This window comes from Apus apus, chromosome 16 (assembly GCF_020740795.1).
Source record: "Apus apus isolate bApuApu2 chromosome 16, bApuApu2.pri.cur, whole genome shotgun sequence".
Taxonomy (NCBI): Eukaryota; Metazoa; Chordata; class Aves; order Apodiformes; family Apodidae; genus Apus; species Apus apus.
The window spans coordinates 11,897,869-11,917,125 of record NC_067297.1 but is presented as its reverse complement, the minus strand read 5'-3'; the positions used below and the strand labels follow the sequence as shown (position 1 = coordinate 11,917,125).

The window sequence follows — 19,257 nt, the reverse complement described above, 5'->3', positions numbered from 1 at the left end:
CAGGTTCATTACAAGCTAAGTTTATTGAAAACAAGGTAAAAATCACTGCACTGGACAACAGTGTGAGAGGTACATTTTCTGTGGACATACAATACCAAGACTCTAGCCAGTAGAGCAATTCCACAGCCCCCCTGCTCCACAGGCACCCCCTTTTCTCTTAAATACAAGCCCAGTTTTAAATGCCAGCTGTAGTCACTGGTAACAAAACAGCCTGCATCTGAAACAGCATGTTAGAAATCACCTATTAAGCACCAGCTTAATAATATTTGCTTACACAAATAATCTTTTTGCTCTCCTTCCCTCTATCCCTCATTGACTGGTTTGTGGGTTGGGTTTTTTTTATTTTATTTTTTTTTATTTTTTCTCCATAAGCACTTAATTCTTCCTTGGTACAAAATGTATCCAAAACAAATGCAAAATACTTAAAACACTTTGCTGTGGAACTGCTTCATGTTGTTGCCACTTTGCCTCTTCACTGCCCAGGACCTGACAGGCTCTTGTTCATGAACTGTCTCTTCACAAAGCAGATCCACCACTGCAGAAGGAAGTGCAAAGTCAGGAAACAGGCAAAAGCAGTTTCCTCCTGATACACAAAATAGTCACTTCAAAGTATTCGACCTCTGTCAAATAAATACATGCTAAGGCTCCAGTTTGGCACATACAGTTTTCCACAGGTTCCTACTGGAATTTAGAACAAGGTCATAGAATCATGGAATGGTGAAAGTTGGAAGGGACCCTAAAGATCATCAGGCTCCAACCTCCCTGCCATGAGCAGGGACACCTCCCACCAGACCAGGCTGCACAAGCCCCATCCAACCTGCCCTTGAACACCTCCAGGGAGGGGGCATCAACAACCTCCCTGGGCAACCTGTTCCAGCACCTTCCTACCCTTATGGAGAGGAATTTTTTCCTGATGTCTAACCTAAATCCCCCCTCTTCTAGTTTTGATCCATTGTTACCCCTTGTTCTCTCACTACAAGCTCTTGTCAGAAGCCCCTCCACAGCTTTCCTGGAGCCCCTTCAGGCACTAAAAGGTGCTCTAAGGTCTCCCTGGAGCCTTCTCCTCTCCAGGCTGAACAGCCCCAACTCCCTCAGCCTGTCTCCTGAGCAGAGCTGCTCCAGCCCTTGGATCTTCATGGTCTCCTCTGCGTGATGGGAATGGACCCCATGAATTTATAATATAGGACCCTGAATTCAAGCAGAACGTTCTACTCTCTCTTATTTTCATTATTTTCTTTGTCCTGTTTATTCCAATGTTATTTATTAAAACATAGCTAGAAATACAGGATGCATCAGAAAGTGATGCCTTTGAAACTAAATTAGCCTAAATAATTTCAATATTAAACCCAGTCACATTTGCACATGAAACATCTCAGCAGTCAGGAGGCAATTCATGCCTGGATTAGCTTTGGGTTTTTTTTTTTTAATCTAGTATGAGGCAAAATGGTCCACTTCAAAGAAGCAATCAAATCAGAACTGCCCAGGAAGATAAACAGCATCTCTCTCCCCTTTGATTTTCCATCTGCAAACCCAGCCAACACCAGAGGTGCAACACTTTGAAGAGCTGAACCAGACACCACTTATCCCTGCCCTGCTCTTTGCAACAACCCAAACAGGCATTTGCTGCCTCCCCCCGTGACAGGCGACACTCCCTGACACCCTGCAGCCCCCTGCTATCCCAGCAGCTTGCCCCAGTGTCACCCCCAGCTGATCCCTCACCCCATCACCTCGCTTCTCCCCACACACTTCTGAAGAAGCACCCCAAGCCTGTGATGAGGACACTGATCTCCTACCTTGCTGGGCTTGTCACTCTGAGGATCAAACACTTTTTCACACAGGCGCAGACCGGTCTCTTGCCGCAGCTGCTGCAGGTAGGCCCTCATCACCTCTGAAACCCAGCACAGGGGAAAACCAGTGTGAACTGGGGCACCACCAACTCAAATGGAGTTTAACAGGGAAGCATCAGCTTAAAAGCACAACTTGAAGCACTGCCTGAAGCACAAAAGTGTGAGTTTTCACATCTGCAGGTACTCGTTGGCTGGCTGAACCGGTTGGCTCAATTTACAGCCAAACTTGGGATTTTTCTTGTATTTCTACCAGTAAAAAGGATCATCCAGACTGTTTTATTCTCTCAGTCACCTTTGCTCATTATTGTGGGCTTCCTATTCTGCCCGTGCAGCAGTTGGCCTGGACTCTGTTCCAGGGTTTAGCTGGTGATAATGTTGATGAAAAAGGCAGACTCAGACCCTCAGTGATTTGTTCTGTTGGATCTCTAGATCCAAGAGAGTCACTGGGCCCCTGAAGTAAAAAAATCCAGCTTCTGCTGCCCTCAGAAGACAAAAATGCACATTGAGAAGGTTCAGTTCTACTAGTAATTTTTCATGTTGCAGTCACAAAAACGCAGCTAGTAAAGCATGAACCTGAGGCAGCCTTCCTGGAGTAGCCTTACCTTCCTCCTGCTTGTTGGCAGGTTTGGCATAAATGGCATTGAGTGGAAAGCCAGGCTCCCCTGGGATTGGGAAGTTGGTGATTCCCAGTGTGTACATTTCCTTCTCTCCTTGGCCTTTGGAGTTACACTGGAAGAACCAAGCAAACAATGGGTTAACAGTTAAAAACACAAACTGATGGAGTGTTAGACCCACGTTTTACCAATCTGTAACACATAAAAATCTCATCAAGAACAGCAACACAACGTGTCTTTGGAGATCCATAGCCTTGGAAGGTGAACAGGATTATGTCACTGGGAGGAGAATATCAGCAAACCCTTTCCTGAGTATAATCCCCAGGAAAAAAGGTTTCCTTCCCTCCCAGAAATTCACTTTTCTTACCTTTTGCAGCTTTTTCAAGCACTCAGAAATGTAGAGGGTTATGTAGATCAGCGTTCTGTCAGCCTCATTCTGCAAAACAAGAGCAAGCTCAGAGCCCTGCCACCCTTGGACTAAGGGAGAATTCAGGGAACTGATAAAAATTTGAAACAGGAATGAATTCAAGCCATTTTGGCCTAAAATTTCCCCAAGAAAGAGGGGTGTGCATTTCATTATATTTACCCAACTTTAAGTAGAACAAAGAGGAGTTTTCATTATCTAGTAGAATTATTTCATTGAAAATACATTTATAGTCACAGAACCAACCCTCCAAAGAACTACTAAATGCACAGTATCTCAAAAAATTACCTTAATTTCATAATTTTTGAAGAAAACATTGGCTTTGAAGTAGTAGATGGCTTCATCTATTATATCTGTGTCCTTTGCTAACAAAAAAGAAATACAGAGTTAAACAGTGCACCATTATACTACATTTAGTCTTAACTTTTACTCACTGGAATACATAAGTAAGGATTATTGCAAAGGCAAAACCTTGGTGTTTACAAAAACCAGAGAACAGTCGTTGCTGTGTGAAACACCAGTGAGCTCAGACCACAATACTTGAACTTCCTACTCTTGGCAGGGGCTTTAAGCCCCTTCTTCTCCTCCCCCTGTGGTTTCCCATTTCACAAATGGCAGCAGTTCAGCAGTTCCCCACTTTTCTGCCAGTTGAGTAATTGAGCGAGTTTCAGCAGCACAAGAGTCTTCTCAGGGCATTAAAAATGTTCTTGGAGAAAGCCTAATGACACAGTCACACCAATTCTCTTGTCCTCTTCCACAAAAAAGGAGGGGAGCAGAACACAGTGGCAAGCCAGCTTTTGCTACCATCCACAACTGCCTAAACCCAGAAACATTTCCTTTACATTTCCTTTTCCAAGCTGCACTGCTAAACTGCAGGGATGAAGCTGCCAGGGAAGCACTGCTCCACGTGCTGAAGGGGAATCTGCACCAGGCTGCTGTGGGCTCTCTTGGGATGCCTGTCACTCCACGTCCATTTCTGAAGCCCCCCACCATGAAGTGCTGCCTATCCTTCTCCTCCTCCTTCAGAGCAGCCCAGTGTCTTCAGCCACAAACCCAAAGCACAAGTTCTCTGTAGCTAACCCTCCACTTCCTCTGGCAGCAGAGGGTCCACACGGCCACGTCCTCAAAACCTCCTGAAGAGCAGGGTGAGGAGACACAGGAGGAAGCACCAGAATAGTAACTGGTAACAACTGATGTAGCTGAAGCACAGTGCACATTTATCTGGTCATCATTCTTTTCTATGATTTGCACAACTTAAGTATTTAAAAACTTTCTTCCTCCCCTATCACCTGCAAAGTACTCCACTCCAGCTCCTCTTGTCACTCCCTAGGGCTGGCCTGGAGCAAACTGTGAGAAGATGATGAGCTGTATAGGGCAGGTTTTCAGAGATGATTATAAACTTACTTTCCCGAGGTGCTGGGCCTTTGAACTGGCTCCTGATGGGTAACAGTGCCATGTTCCCAATTAGCTTGGTGTCAGAGTCCATTAAGGTTGAGTGGTAAGCCTGGAGAAGGGGGAAGGCTGATTATTCATGCTTCTGAAAACAGACATTTCCATGTCTGATCTCACGTGTCCCATCTGCCTCAAGTAGGTGCCACCAGGGTCTAGTTCACTAGCAATGCTTCCAGCCATTTTTCCCTGCAGAAATAACCAGTTTTCTAGGGAGGCCTGGATCTCAGTGCCATTCTGATGAAGCCCATGGAAGCCTGACCACTGGCACCCCTGATGGCTGCGGTGGTGGGAGGATGAGGTTGGTACAGTCACTGCAGGAGTGGCTTCCTCCTGGGGCTGCCTCACCCTGCACAGCACCAGGGGCACAGCCCTGCTCTCCCCTAACTATGGGCTGTGGCACGGTGCTCTGAAAGCTAGCTGGGCATTTAAAAAGGATTATATTTTATTTCTAGCTAGATGGATTAGATAATAATAAATAAAGCAAGGCCTAACACCCACACACTCAAAAAAAAGACCTTTCTATGTGCTCTGAAACTGGTACAGGTGGACAAAACCCAAAACCTTTCTGCATAGGACAGATTCTTCCTGAGAAACTGATCTTTAACAAGATTCGTTTGGGGCACTTCCCAGCACTCCCCACCAGGAAACCTTCACCTCCCCCCAGCCGAGGTTTTGCGGTGGGAGAGGGGGATGCGACTGGTGAGGCTGGGAGGTGGGGGTGAGCATTGGGCAAGCACTGCCGAGCAGAAAAAGCATTTCATGAGAACCCGAGGAAGGTGCGTGAACAGCCCCAGGCACAGCACGGCTGTCAGCACCCTCTCCCTGCCGGCAGGGCGGATCCTCGGCAGGAGGAAGAGGAGGCCGCCAGCCCCGCAGCAGCCCCGCAGCAGCCTTCCCCCTGCTCAGCGACAACCCCCCGATCTCCGCAGGGCTCTCCGCAGCTGCAGCCCCTCTCCTCTCCCCCCGGCAGCTGCCCACGCCCGGCCCCGGCAGCCGAGCCCCTCTCCCCGGCCCGGGCCGGCACCGGCCCCGCCGCCCCGAGCGCGCTGCCCGGGCCCCCCGCCACCGGGGCCGGCCAAGGCCGGGCCCAGAGCCCGCTCACCGGCATCTCGAAGGGCAGGAGGCGGCTCGGGGGGCCGGGCAGGAGGGGTGGAGGAGCGGGCAGCAGCTTCCCCGTGTGCCGGCGCCGCAGGAAGTGAGGCGGCAGGGGCGGAGCGGGGAGGGGAGGGAGCTGCCTCGGGAGCGCCATCAGAGGGGAGCTTGTTTGCTTTTCCCCCCCTCCGTGGAGTCTTCTTTCCCTCATCTCGCTGTCTTTGCTGTGGCCGGCACTGCAGACAACCCTCCGTGCCACCCTGACATCCCGGCTGGCAGGGATCAGCTCCTGGCCCTGGGGTCACATAATCCCTCCTCGGTTCCCCCGTGCCACCCTTTTCCTTTCCAGCCACCTTGGCATCTTGCTTCCTCCAGGAGGGTCTCCTTGGCTAAAGCACGGGTGGGGATGCTTCACTGGCAGCAGGTTTGCTCTCCTGAGTGTTCACAGCTCCCCTGGCATCACTTGCTCTGCCCCACGTCCCTGGGACTCGGTGTAAAGAAACAATGTGTGTCTGACCTGCACACATGGATCTCAGGGAGCCCTTCTCCTCTAGATGTGAAGAATCTGCTAGTCTGTTGAGCCTCTCTTACTGTACCACCTCTGCTTTGGAAAAAAAACCAGATCCTCACTTCAAAAATAAGCACTTTATCAACAGTACGACCCTTTAACAATTTATTTAAACAAGTATGAAAAATACCCCCACTTATGAACAAGAGAAAAATGATACCTTCCAGACTAGAAACTACAAAGGTGAACTCTGTGCCAAGCTGCTATCACACCCCAGGTTTAGCTAAATGCAGTTGCCTCTAAGTATTCACTCCTAGATTTGGTTTCCATCCAGGGGGATCCTTGCACTCAAGGCATCACAACCATGTGGCCTGTCCTGGAAAACAACTTCACCAGCAAATCTTTATCCTGAAGGTTCAGGGAAGGTGGTTACATACTTGGGACATGTGCAGCAGAAAAACATCCCAAAGTTCAGCTGAATGTAGCTAATAAATTGGACAAAGAGATTTTAAGAGAAGCAATAAAAGACATTTTGAAACACTTGAGAGAACCCAGGAACAGTCTGTGTGTATAAAAGAACTATAAACAAGAGGTAAACTCAGCAGTACATTTTCCCATAGGGCTTGAATTACTGCCTGATACCAACAGCAGCTACACCTAATTCCACAATTAATGTTATTTGCCTGAAAAATTCCAGGGACATTTTTACATGTTTTTAGTTACTTTTGAAGACAACGTGTGAAAGTTTTACTTCTCTGAAAGCAACACATTCTACCATCCAGGGACAACACATCCAGAGTAGAACAAGTTATTTATTCAGGGGGACAAAAGCTTATTTGTTGCTGACTTCTTCATTAACTGTTTGTAACATGATTGCACAAGACCATCACTGAATTCTGTTTAAGCTGATTTTATTGAAGGGTTGTGCTGTGCTTAAGATGCTAGAGATCTATAAAGCACTTAAAAAGTGGATGTTGTACAAAAAATAGCTTTTAAAAAGGTTTAAAATCTGGGGTCTTCCAAAGTGAATGGGAAACACTTTTCCAAGAAGGGGGAGAGAGCATCCACTTACCAGATGTCCCCTGGGACTTGCTGGTCATCTCTTCACCTAATGTATGTTCAGTTCATCAAGTACTATTTTCACCCTTTAAACCAGTTTTTTCTCTCCTATAATAGTGAAACTAACTACTCAGTACTGGAGAGAAATATTTATAACAACACACTTGTATTCAGCTTTGCCTCTTTGGCAAATTATTAAATTAAATTATTAAAATTTTTCAGGTTTTCCTATGCTTAAATGAGATACATCCCTATGTGGAGAGTTTGTACATGTACTAATGCTAATCTGTGTATTTTATAACACACACAGGTAGAATAAAAAATGTTTATTAAAATAGTTATGAGCTCATATAGATCACTTTTCACTATACACTTTAGTTATTTTACAGATAAAACATCAAGTAGGTTTGTGTGAAGGGTTTTTTTTTTTCATTTTTCTTTACTTTTTTCTTTTTTTTATGTTAATTTTTATTTTTTACACAAGCAAGGTGTTTTCCTCCCATTTTTGAACATCTGGTTTTTACTCATCCACACGATCTTGGAAGTATTCATCCACAAGAGCAGATTTATCCTCTTCACATTCCTGCCAAAAGCAAAACAAAAAATGGTCAAACTCGGACTTTTCCTTAGAGGCTGTTGTGCATTGTCTGTTCTTTGATGCTTTATTTTAGAAACCACAACAGGAACAATCTCTAATATGGTTCCATAAACCATGCAGCAAAACTACTGACAATTTGTTTCTGGAGCTATCAAAACTGTACAGGTCAAAATCTGGATCCAGGTATTTTGCCTATTCAAAGAGTATAAAACTGAACTGAAAAATGTAATAATTAGGATTAATAATAATAAAACTGGACAGGGCCTGGGACAGATTTTAAGACAGCAGTCTTCTGTATTTTACAGGACAGAATTTATCCCTAATCTGCATCATATAAAACCAAGGGGGTCAATGCAGGAATTATCAGGGGATTTTGAACAGTCATTAGGATGTGATCTTAGTGGTCCTTTCTGACCTTGAAAGTTTAAGATTAAATTATTCTTCAAAACCAAAGCAGACCCTTCAAGCACAGCAGTTCAGTCTGCATTTGCAAGATGGCATTAAACAATTTCACTTTGTCAGGGAGGACAATAAACATTGTCCCTGAAAGACTAAACGTGGCTCACTTTGACCCATGCTGAAGCAGTCATTTATTCGCAAAGAACATGTTAATATTCAACTTACATGATGGGTCTTTTACATTTGTCATCACCAGACAGAAGCACCTCACCTTTGGTTCTTTAAATTCAAGGTCCTCTCCATACTGGATGGTGAAGTCTATGTGCTGCAGGACTATGTTGATACTCTCCTCATCAGAGCGATCAAAAGGCAGGAATCGAACCATCCCGTAGTCATCAATCTGGAGAAGGGATTCAGAGCAGGTTAGGGGGGAAAAAGCAGGAAGATGATTCCCACTCACAGCAGCCCAAACCACCTCCTTAGAGCAAACTCAGGTCTTGCTCTCTGGGCTCCTGACATGGCAGACCAGCACCAGCTCCCCCCTGGCTGGCAGGCTGAAGTCCTGACCAGCAGATAAAGCTGGTGCCCAAAATGGCCAATAGAACAGAATTCACAGAAAGTGCATCAAGAATCTTAAACTAACCTGAAAAAAATATAATTTTTTTAAAAATGAGTTAAAATAGGCAAAAAGTAAAATGAGAATCTTTTAGATCCTGGCTTTGTCAATAAGCCTGGTTGGTGAATCCAAGGCTTTGGGATGAAGGGGTTGGGATTATCACAGTCCCTACAGTGCCTACAACAGTAATGAAATCAGCAGACACAATATGGCTTGTAAACACTGGATGCTCTGCTCTGCTGAGACCCCACCTGGAGTGCTGTGTCCAGCTCTGGAGCCCTCAGCACAGGAGAGACATGGAGCTGTTGGACAGGGTCCAGAGAAGGGCCACAAGGGCTGGAGCAGCTCTGCTCCGGAGACAGGCTGAGGGAGCTGAGGCTGTTCAGCCTCGAGAGAAGGCTCTAGGGAGACCTTAGAGCACCTTCCAGTGCCTGAAGGGGCTCCAGGAAAGCTGGGAAGGGGCTTTTCACCAGGGAGAGCAGTGATAGGACAAGGGGTAATGGTTTTAAACTGCAAGAGGGAGATTTAGGTTAGACATCAGGAAGAAATTCTTCACCATGAGGGTAGGAAAGTGCTGGAACAGGTTCCCCAGGGAAGATGTGGCTGCCCCCTCCCTGGAGGTGTTCAAGGGCAGGTTGGATGGGGCTTGTGCAGCCTGGTCTGGTGGGATGTGTCCCTGCTCAGGGCAGGGGGGTTGGGACCTGATGATCTTTAAGGTCCCTTCCAACAGTCACCATTCCATGATTCTGTGATTGAATTTAAAGTACCAGCTAAGAAAGCAATACACCTACCAATCCACATATTGATTGAGTCAGCTTCTGAAACCTTTTGCTTTTCAATATACTTGTAGAATCTTCAATCATGGAATACATGTCTGGATCCAAGTACCTGGGAGAAACAAACTCACTGTTAACATGAAAAGAATCCTTGGCCACAGAGCAAATGAGACTGTGCTTTTATGTAGCTACAAAACCATCACTGTGTAACCTGAACAAACTAACTTAGTTTCAGGAGAACTTAAAACATTTTTTAAATTATGATGATGACAATTGCTAGTAGAAATAACTGAAGCATTTTTGCTAATATACTTGTGTACTCAACACAAGTTTTGAGGAAGACCACAGGGGAAAAACTTGAATTTTGTCATTTTAGCACAAATGTAGAAGTAACACATGAGTAATTCAGGATGTTCAGCATCAAAAGCCTGATCAGCTCTGGTGGGAACATCAGACTGAATTTTGAGTGAAGTTTACCTGAAGATATTACACTACATAAAGTCATTTTTTGGAACTTACTTTTCTATTTCCTTCTTGGCTTTCTTGCTCAGCAAATCCATTTTTGTCATGATGTTAATCTGTGGGATCTCTAAAGATATCATTGCACTGAGGGCTGCCAGAATTCCAGAGATAAACTTTAGGAATATAAACAATGATGTGGTTAAGTACAGAAACCCACAATACAAACATGCAGGACTCTCCAGCACAAACCACATCTAGGGAACATGTGGCCATCATGCTGGGTGGGAAGCCCTTATCTCTGTTGGGAAAGGGAGGGGTGGAGCCTCCCATCTGCCATCTGATTTCCAGAGCCTTAAATCTGGATCTGCCACTGCAAAGGCCATCACAAAACTCAAAGCCCATCTCAGGATTCAGACTGCTAGATAGGGAAAGCAGCCTGCGCCCTCTCCAGATCTGAGGAAGCTCCTGGGGAATCACAGAGGAATTTAGGTGGGAAGGGACATTTTGAGGTGACCTGTTCCATGCCAGGGCTGAAAGCAGAGCCAGATTCCCAGTCAGACCAGGCTGCTCGGGGGTTTTACAGGACACGATCTCCCTGTGCCAGTCTGACCACTCCTGCAGTGCAGCTTCTCTTTACATCCAACTGGAAGTTTCTCTGCTGCAGCCTGTGTCTGCAGCAGCTGGAGGCAGCCACCTGATCTCCCCCAGCTCCACATTCCTTCCCCTGGGCTAAACTAACCCAGCTCCCCACGCTGCTCAGCTCCCTCTTCTTTACCCAGATCAATCCCAACACGTTTCACACGGATACCTTAAAAGATTCCACCATAAACTGAGAATCCACAAGAAAAACTCCACAGACGCGGAATTCCCACTGCTGGAGCTGCTCCACCAGCTGCTTCATCACAGGCAGGTGTGTGTACAGCTCGATCTGACCTGGGACACATGGAATTAGTGAGGCTGAAGCTCGGGGGAACAGTTCACAGGGATCAGCTGCATGAAGTGGGTGTTGCACTGAACAGGAATGAAAGCAAGGGCAACGTCCTGTCTTCTCAGACAGTTCTGTGTGAGGGTGAGCCTATACTGGTGAAGTGGAAAGGAATGAAAGGGGTGTTTTCCCCTCCCTTGCCCCCCAAATTAGTGTTTATTAGCAGCTGGCACAGCATCTCCACACGCTATGATGCTATCAAACACCAGTGCAGTCACCTCGGTCACCCAGGGATGAAGGTGAAACATCTGGGGGGGACTCGGACACCCCTGCTGCAGAAGCACCACGGCCAGCTCGGGGAAGGGCTGTGCCTGCGACCCTGCTTACAGAGAATGCTCCAAACCACCGGCAGCTGCTTACCGGGGCAATCGAACAGCAGGTAGTCATCCTCCACGTGCCCCAGGCTCTCCTCCAGCCAGCTGAAGTTGTTGGCGAAGTACTCCATGCAGAACACCAGGCCGCCGTTGGGGCCGAACCGCAGGGACTCGTCCTCCATCACATCCTCCACTTCTATCAGCTCGCGGATGTCTGCAACAACAGAGGCACCCGCCGGTTGCCGCCCCGCCGCCCGCGGGAGCCCGGGCCCCCCCGCCGCTCACCTGCCAGCACGGGGTAGCTGAAGAGCTCGGCCGCCGGGTCCAGGTTCACCACCTGCACGGCGCGGCCCAGCGCCTCGCAGTGCTGCACCACGGCGGAGCAGTACGTGCTCTGCGGGGCACACACACGCCGTCAGGGCCCGTCAGGGGCCGTCAGGGCCCGTCAGGGGCCGTCAGGGCCCGTCTGGGGCCGCCCGCCCCGCCCCGCCGCCCCCGCCCGCCCCGCCTCACCTTCCCGCTGCCCGCCGGGCCCATCACCAGCTGCGCGTACCGGGGCATGGCGGCGGGCAGGACGGCGCCGCTTGGCCGCTCCGGCGCGCCGTAGCTCGCTGGCTCACGTGACCCGGGGGTTCCGCCGTACGGCGGGCTCCGACCTCGCTCCGTCACGCTGCGCGCGGCTCTCGCGAGACGGCGGCGCTGGGCGGGCGCGCGTGCCGGGACCCGCCGCCACCGGAGCAGCCGCCGCGGCCCCAGGGCCTGTCCCGGGCCCGTCCCGGTAACGCCGCGGCCCCCGCCGCCACCCCCTCGGCCTCGGGGCCTCAGGCAGCCGGTGCCCGCCCGGCGCCCCCGCCCGCTGCCGCCTTCCCCCCGCAGGTACCGGCGCCCCCGTCCCCCCCGCCCCGCGCCCCGCCGGGTCTCCGCGGGTGTCCCGCCGTCCCTCCCCGGGCCCCCCGGCACTTCCCCCCAGCTCCCTGCGCTCGCTGCCCGGGCACAACGTCCTGAGTCTTCGCAGACATCCCCGCCCTCTCCCGCCGCCCTGGGGCGCTTCTTGCCCTCTGCAAACCCCTTTCCCTTTGACTCCCGTTTTCTAAGCCCCTCGCCTGAAAACGCAGGAACGTCAGCCACGGTTACCGGTGTGAGCGGGCTGTTTGGATTGCAGCTTTGATGGTGCTTGGGGTTTTGTTTCACCGGTGCCCCAGGATGAGCTGTAGCTCCAGACACTCATCTCAACGACCCTTTTCTCTGCTAGTTCTCTGGCAGGACCTCCCCTTGCTCCCCCAGTGCAGTTACTGTTCATATACTGTTGTTCCTTAACCCAGGCTATTCTGGAACCCCACATGTTCTCACAGACCTTCATTTTACAGTGCATTTTGTGGCACTTTGGCTTTTTTTTTTCCCCCTCTTATCTGCTAGAATTCTGTATTTCCTAGTATCTTTTGCAGCCCTGTTCCTCATATTATTTCTTTAGTTCTTGGCTCCTGTTTTTCCCTCCCTGCCCTCTCCTGCTTTTCTTACAATCATACCCATTTTCTCTGGGGGATTTGTCAGTCTCTGTGGTTCTTGTTGAAGTGGGGAAGATGTGAATAACTTTAACCCAGAACTGAGATCCTGATTCTTTTGTTCTGTGGCCTCCAGGTGTGGGACATGGCCACAGAGGTAGCTGAGCCTGTGGTCCCTGACTGCAGAGGAGACGTGAGGAGCAGTGCCAGGTCAGATGCTGACTATCCTCTCCGGGTTCTCTACTGTGGAGGCAAGTGCTGAAGGGGCAGTTGTCCACAATTCTTACCCTGTGAGGGCAGCCCAGGATGGGAGAATGAGAGAAGTGGAGATTTTCTTTTGGTCAGCAGCCTTCCAGTGCCTGAAAGGGCTCCAGGAAAGCTGGGGAGGGGCTGCTCATCAGGGAAGATAGTGATAGGACGAGGGGTGATGGTTTTAAACTGAAAGAGGGGAGATTTAGGTTAGATGTTAGGAAGAAATTCTTCACTGTAAGGGTGGTGAGGAACTGGAGTGGGTTGCCCAGGGAGGCTGTTGATGCCCCATCCCTGGATGTTTTTAAGGCCAGGTTGGACAAGGTTTTGTGCAACCTGATCTAGTGGTGGGTTCCCTGCTAATGGCAGGGGGGTTGGAGCTTGATGATCTTTAAGGTCCCTTCCAACCTTAATGATTCTGTGATATTTTAAGTGAGAATGTGGACCATGGGCAGCTTGACCTCTCTGCTCATCCTTCTGAAACAGCTCATGTTCTGTGCTTTGTCTAGAGCCTTTGTGGTGAAGTCTCTCTTCCTCTGGGAGGTGCAGGTTTTCCACACCAGCTCAGTGTGGAAAAGTGGGATTAATGGGAGTGGTGCTCAGCTTGTGAGCTGTTGAGCAGAAACACCTTCCTGCAGAAAGCCAGTAAATCCTCCAGCACAGAAAAGGCCTCTGAGCATTAGTATGACAAGAAGAAATGACTTCAGAAATCATTACAGTAATCATTGCACTGTTTAGAATTATCCTTTGCTCATTGTGTTTGTAGTTATGTGGGTTAAATGTCAAGGGAAGTAAATGATCTTGACAGGTACATATTTTAGATAGGTATGGTACTTTGGTGTGGGCTTGAACACAGTGTCAGGGGCTTAGGAAGGAACCCCCACTGTGTGTCCAAGCCTGCAGGGTTGGTTTGGGTTTGCTCTGGGGCTGAGTCCCTCTTCTGGACATTGGCAGCTCATGGAAGAAGGAAAGCTAAGCAGATCACCTGGTGATTTATTAGGTAGATGTTCTGTCTTTGGTAGAACTGGTGTTTCTTTCTGTAACTTTTCCCAAAGCTGCAGGCACCTCCCTTCCCTCGCTGCCTGGCTGCTCTGCCTGTGATGGTTCCATCCTAACCCAAAGTGTCTGAGCAAAGGACTAACCAGAATAAAATTAAACTGTGGAGTGGTAGAAAGAATCCTTTTGAGTCAATGTCTGCTCATAACCAGAAGTTATGATGTCAGAACTCATCCCTACTTTTAAAATACCATTTTGAATTGAATGCTAAGGCTGGACATGGAGAACTTCTGCTTGTAATCTGTTTTTTTTCCCTCTCTTTCTCCAGTCTGCTCCTTGCCAACAGAGGTGAGTTATTTTTTGTTGTTGTCCAAGTTCCTCCTTTCTGTCCTGTGATTCCTGACTGTGATGATTATTTTTCTCATATTTTCTGGCATTTTTTTCCTTGTGGCAGTTCTGGGCTTCAGCAGACCCTCTCCTGTTGAGCCTTTTGTGCTATTACAGTGTTCATGCTCAGTCCTCTTCAGGAGAAAGGGCTGAGCTGAACAGCAAGGACATTTGGGGGGGTTTGTGGTGTATTTTGGAGTTCCTCTGCTAACAACATTCCCATCCCCTTTTCCCCCAGTACTGTGAGTACATGCCTGATGTCACTAAATGCAGACAATGGTTAGAAAAGAATTTTCCAGATGAGTTTGCAAAACTTACAGTAGGTAAGAATCTTCTCTATTTTCTGGTATGTGCCCTTAGACACAATCAGAAATCTTGGGGCTTGTCTGATCCTCTTCTCTTTTCCTGCTCTACCAAGTGTGAAGCTTCCTAATTTTCCTAGGAACCTACCATGCTTTTGGATGCTGTGAAAATATGTTTGATAATGTCAGAAAACACTGAATAAATGAAAAAAAAAATGAAGTTGCAGTAATAATGTTTGGGCTTTTTTAAGGTTCCTCCTGTAACCCCCATCAAAGTCAGTTGATTGGTTCTTGTGTCTCTCCAGTCGACTGGAGGAAATGCCATTAATAGTGGGGAACTTGTTGATTTGCCTTTGAAATCTCAAAATTTACACTAATTTCTGTCTCTCTGTGAAAACCGCATTAAGAGACTATATTGAGGTTGTAATTGTATCTTTGAGCTAAGGCTTTTCTGCAGCCTCATTTGCATAAGTGCTCTAATGAAGGTGTCATCATGCTGGTTGGTCAAGGGGCTGCAGCCCTTCAGCAAAGGGTTTATGGATTCAGCAGAGGGTCACTGCACCTCACTGCCCCTTCCTGGGAGGCTGTGGTTGTCTGACCACTCACTTTGTTCTCTTTCTCCTCCCCACCCCTTTCTGATGGATGTCAAGAAAACTCACCTAAGCAGGAAGCTGGGGTTGGAGAAGGCCAAGGAACTGCAGGAGGAGAAGAAGAAGAGAAGAAGAAGCAAAAGAGAGGCAAGGTCTAAATAGTTGCTTGTGGTACTGGTATGATGAGCAGTTTGGGGCATTCCTTCCTCACCTGCAGGTCTGGACTGTGGCACAAATTCCTTCTGTTTGGGTTGTTAGCTACCTTTGGACTGCAGAAAAGATACTGAATGTCTGTCTTCAGTGGCAGCAGAGTTGGGGCAGGGATATTTGCTGCTGGAAGGATTGGATGGCAGGAATAGCAAGTGGAGAGGTGCCCTGCATCCTGTGTCCCCTGGTTCCTGTCACTGCTTTTCCACTTATTCAGGGAGTAATTCTTCTCAACCTCAAACCAGCTGGCAAGCCTCTCAGAGTACTTATTGGTGCCCTGTTTAACAGCAGGTTGTAGGTTGCTTGCAGAGTAGAAGGAAGACAGCTTTCCTCTGCTCATGCCTCCTGGCACTGCTTTTGCCTTTTTAAATTCCCTCCCTCTGTAATTCACAGAACAGGATTTGGTTTTATGCTTTCCACACTATCACCTGTGTCTCCAGTAACAGCCATGTCTCTCCCCAGCAATAATGCTGAAAAAACATCAGTCAAAAACCAACTTTGGAAGATACAAAAATACATGAAACAATTCAAACACACTGTTCTATCTCTGGAGTTATTTTTAGTTCATTCACATACTTTCCACCATTGATCAGAATGGATTTGCCTGTGCAGTGTCAGTTGTGCCTGTGGTGCTTCAGAAATTATGGTTAATAACCCAGGAAGGTTCAGATTTTAGCCACATATCCCTGCAGATGTTTTATTTTTGTGTCTTGCTAACCAGTTACATTTACCTGGTCAGTAGGCTGACCTAATCCTGTAATTCACATTCTGTAACTTGGATGCTTTTCCCAGAGACTTCAGGCCATTTTCTTTCAGCATTAATTTATTGTGTGGGGTGGTATGATTAGTTTCTAGTCTGGATTTTGTTTCTAAAAAGAACAGTGTTTTAAATATTTAGAGATTTTTCTCCTAGAATCTAAAGTTTCAGGCAGATTTGGAGTGTGGTGGTTCAAGATGGAGTGTAACAGAGGGTGAGGAAAAACACTCAAGACACTGGAAATTTACAAATAAATTTACTGTCTTAAATTACCAGATAGAAATTTCTAGCAATTAGAAAAAGAAGTGGCACAAGGGGTTAGTTTGCTTGTCCTACATTCTTCAGGTTTTCCTGCTGAGAAGGCTGGAGAACATGAAACTGGTTATCCTGGAGTAACTTGATGACTGTGTACAAAGTTAACCAAGATCCTAATCTGACTTGAAGAATCCTAATGAGCAGAATATCTCTTTTGCATGCTTTGCTCAGACTAATAAATGCCTGATATGTGACGTGTTCCCTCAGGTTGGCTTAGAAACAGAAGAAAGAGGGTGTTAGATGATGTGGCAGGTTGGCAGTTAGCTTTCTGTAAGTGTGATGTCATCTGACTAATGATGAAACCTTGTGCTCTGTGTTAAAGGTGGAAGAGGTCAGATAAAACAGAAAAAGAAGACTGTACCACAGAAAGTCACAATAGCTAAAATTCCTAGAGCAAAGAAAAAATACGTCACAAGAGTGTGTGGCCTTGCAACGTTTGGTGAGTTGGCTTGTGGTTTTGTGCTTTTTGTTGGGTTTAGCTGTCCTGTGTGAAAAAAGGTGTGCCCAGCTGGCTGAGCTGCAGGAAATGGTGAGGGTGGTGAAACCTTGGCCCAGGCTGCCCAGGGAAGCTGTGGCTGCCCCATCCCTGGCAGTGTTGAAGGGCAGGTTGGATGGGGCTTGGAGCAGCCTGGGCTGGTGGGAGGTGTCCCTGCCCATGGCAGGGAGGTTGGATCCAGATGATCTTTAAGGTCCTTTCCAACCCAAACCATTCTATGATTCTATGACTATTAATCTTACCTGTTATTGAGACTGATTAAATAAGGCTTTAATTGCCCTTCCAGTAGAGCAGTCATTTAAATCAGTACCAAAGAGCACTCCCAGTGCTGTTCATAGCTTTGGTTCAGCTGCAAACAGCCCCCTGGTGTTTGTGTCTGTAACATCATCTTACTTCACACAGTGATCACAAATTCTGTTAAAAAGGCAAGTTTTAACCTTGGTTGTATGAACAAGATCTATTGCATATTTCCTGCATGAGAGTGTCATGGGTGTTCTTGTGGGATCAGTGAGATGCACCAGCCTGGTCCAAACTGGATGTGCAGCTTTGTGCTGGAAGCCAATCTCAACAATTGTTGGGACACGTTCCTGAAAGGAAGATACTGAAGCACTTCTGGAAAAAAACTTGATCAGTAATTGTGGAATTTGCTCAGAACTGGAAGGGCTTTTTAATCAGACCTGCATGTTTTTTTTCCTGCTGGGTGTGTGCAGTGTAGCCCTGCACAAACAGCCTGTGTTGGGGACATTCAGCAGTTCTGCTGGGAATAGTTTGCTGGATTTGTAGAGTCAGTTGTTTTGTATGTGAACAACAGGGTTTTGCTTTCAATGGAGACTGTAGCAAAGCTTTAACTATGAGCTGCCATTAGTTCTTCGACTGTTAAAACAAGATTTTGGTTTTAAACTTGAGAAAACACTTGTATGAAATGACAGAACTTCAATTGCTCATTTTTCCCATCAACAGAAATTGATCTGAAAGAAGCACAAAGGTTTTTTGCTCAGAAATTTTCCTGTGGTGCCTCAGTAACAGGAGAAGATGAAATCATCATTCAGGGGGATTTCACAGATGACATTATTGATGTCATCCAGGAGAAGTGGCCTGAGGTAAGAAACCCTTTTCCTGACAAAACTCTGCTGTTCCACAATTACTTTCTAATGGCTTTGTAAAAGGGGTTTCATCTTTCCCTCGTTGAATGATGAGGTTAAGGAGTGATTAAACTCCCAGTCAGATGTTGGTTCCATTGTCCAAGAAACAGGAATTCCCTGCATGTGCAGTGCTGCTGCAGTGAGGAAGGCAGGTCAGAGTCAGTCCAGCTGGCAGACAGCTGTGTCTTTGTGACTGTTCCTCAAGGGTGAATGCCCAAGCATTCCATTGCCATCCTATTTTAAAACTCTCTTTAAATATTGCTACATTCAAGAAAGCCCAAACAAAGAAACAAAACCACTTGTGCTTTAGAAGAAGAGATGAGCTGATTTTGGGTTGGACTGAAATGTTGATGGTTGAGTGGTTTGGTTGCATTGCTGTAATCACAGGTGCTTCCTTTGACTCTCCCCTTGTTCTGGTATTTCCTGATTACAGTTCTTTTGGAAAGAATTCCAGGCCTGTCTTTATCCAGAGCCCTCTGGGCTTGGCTGTGTAGAATTTCCAGCAGAGAATCTCAGATGGTGCCTTGTACTTCTCCCACACTTCATTACATGTGCAGTGGTGAATAATGAGTGAAACATAAGAAAATACACTGAATATGCTGCGTTTTGGCCTTTTTCTTTTATTCCTAGGTGGATGATGATAGCATTGAAGATCTTGGAGAAGTCAAGAAGTGACAGCGGAAGTCTTACCTTTATTTAATTACATGGTTATAAGTGATGTAGCCAAAGTGAGGCATCTAAATCCATTTGCTCTGCAGGGAAACCATGGAGCACCCAGATCCTTGTCATCTCCCCTGTTCTGTATAGGCTGCTTGGGTTTTTTGTTGTGATATTTGCCAAAGTTAAACTGGGATTCTATCATGCTTATGCATGAAGTAGGTTAAATAAAATTACTGTTCCTCACTGAACAGTTTCTGGTTTCCTTACAGTTACATTCCTCAAACAGCCTTACAAGAAAATTGATCATTTAAGTCATTAAAAGCTAATTTTACATCTGCTGCCCCTTCTGGCTGATGTACAGAAACTCCTGCCTCTTGTTTACCTCTGTGACATCTTTGTTGGAGACGTGGGCTGTGGGACTCAGCTTTGCTGACCATACCAAGCTGTCTGGTGGAGTTGATGCCACCCAGAGGGACCTGGACAGGCTGGAGAGGTGGGCCCATCCCAG

General features: G+C 47.2%; 3 protein-coding genes across 3 annotated transcripts; 1 reads left to right on the top strand and 2 right to left on the bottom strand.

The window, feature by feature from the left end:
* Positions 1-4: 4 nt before the first annotated feature.
* ARPC3 (actin related protein 2/3 complex subunit 3) lies at positions 5-5,586 on the bottom strand. The gene is made up of 7 exons (XM_051634289.1): positions 5,440-5,586; positions 4,290-4,389; positions 3,174-3,250; positions 2,829-2,897; positions 2,450-2,576; positions 1,794-1,888; positions 5-535 (listed from the first exon to the last, which is right to left on the bottom strand). Exons 1-7 carry the CDS (start codon positions 5,584-5,586, stop codon positions 473-475), a joined length of 678 nt encoding a protein of 225 aa, XP_051490249.1. The 3' UTR covers positions 5-472.
* Positions 5,587-7,307: 1,721 nt separating this feature from the next.
* GPN3 (GPN-loop GTPase 3) lies at positions 7,308-11,776 on the bottom strand. The gene is made up of 8 exons (XM_051634195.1): positions 11,660-11,776; positions 11,432-11,540; positions 11,193-11,360; positions 10,656-10,780; positions 9,905-10,020; positions 9,401-9,497; positions 8,265-8,393; positions 7,308-7,579 (listed from the first exon to the last, which is right to left on the bottom strand). The coding sequence occupies exons 1-8, from the start codon at positions 11,705-11,707 to the stop codon at positions 7,517-7,519; spliced, it is 855 nt and encodes a 284-aa protein (XP_051490155.1). The 5' UTR covers positions 11,708-11,776; the 3' UTR covers positions 7,308-7,516.
* An 11-nt stretch (positions 11,777-11,787) lies between these two features.
* Positions 11,788-18,997, top strand: DENR (density regulated re-initiation and release factor). The gene is made up of 8 exons (XM_051634212.1): positions 11,788-12,022; positions 12,785-12,899; positions 14,222-14,241; positions 14,519-14,603; positions 15,233-15,319; positions 16,774-16,890; positions 17,908-18,047; positions 18,720-18,997. The coding sequence occupies exons 2-8, from the start codon at positions 12,794-12,796 to the stop codon at positions 18,762-18,764; spliced, it is 600 nt and encodes a 199-aa protein (XP_051490172.1). The 5' UTR covers positions 11,788-12,022; positions 12,785-12,793; the 3' UTR covers positions 18,765-18,997.
* Positions 18,998-19,257: the final 260 nt, after the last annotated feature.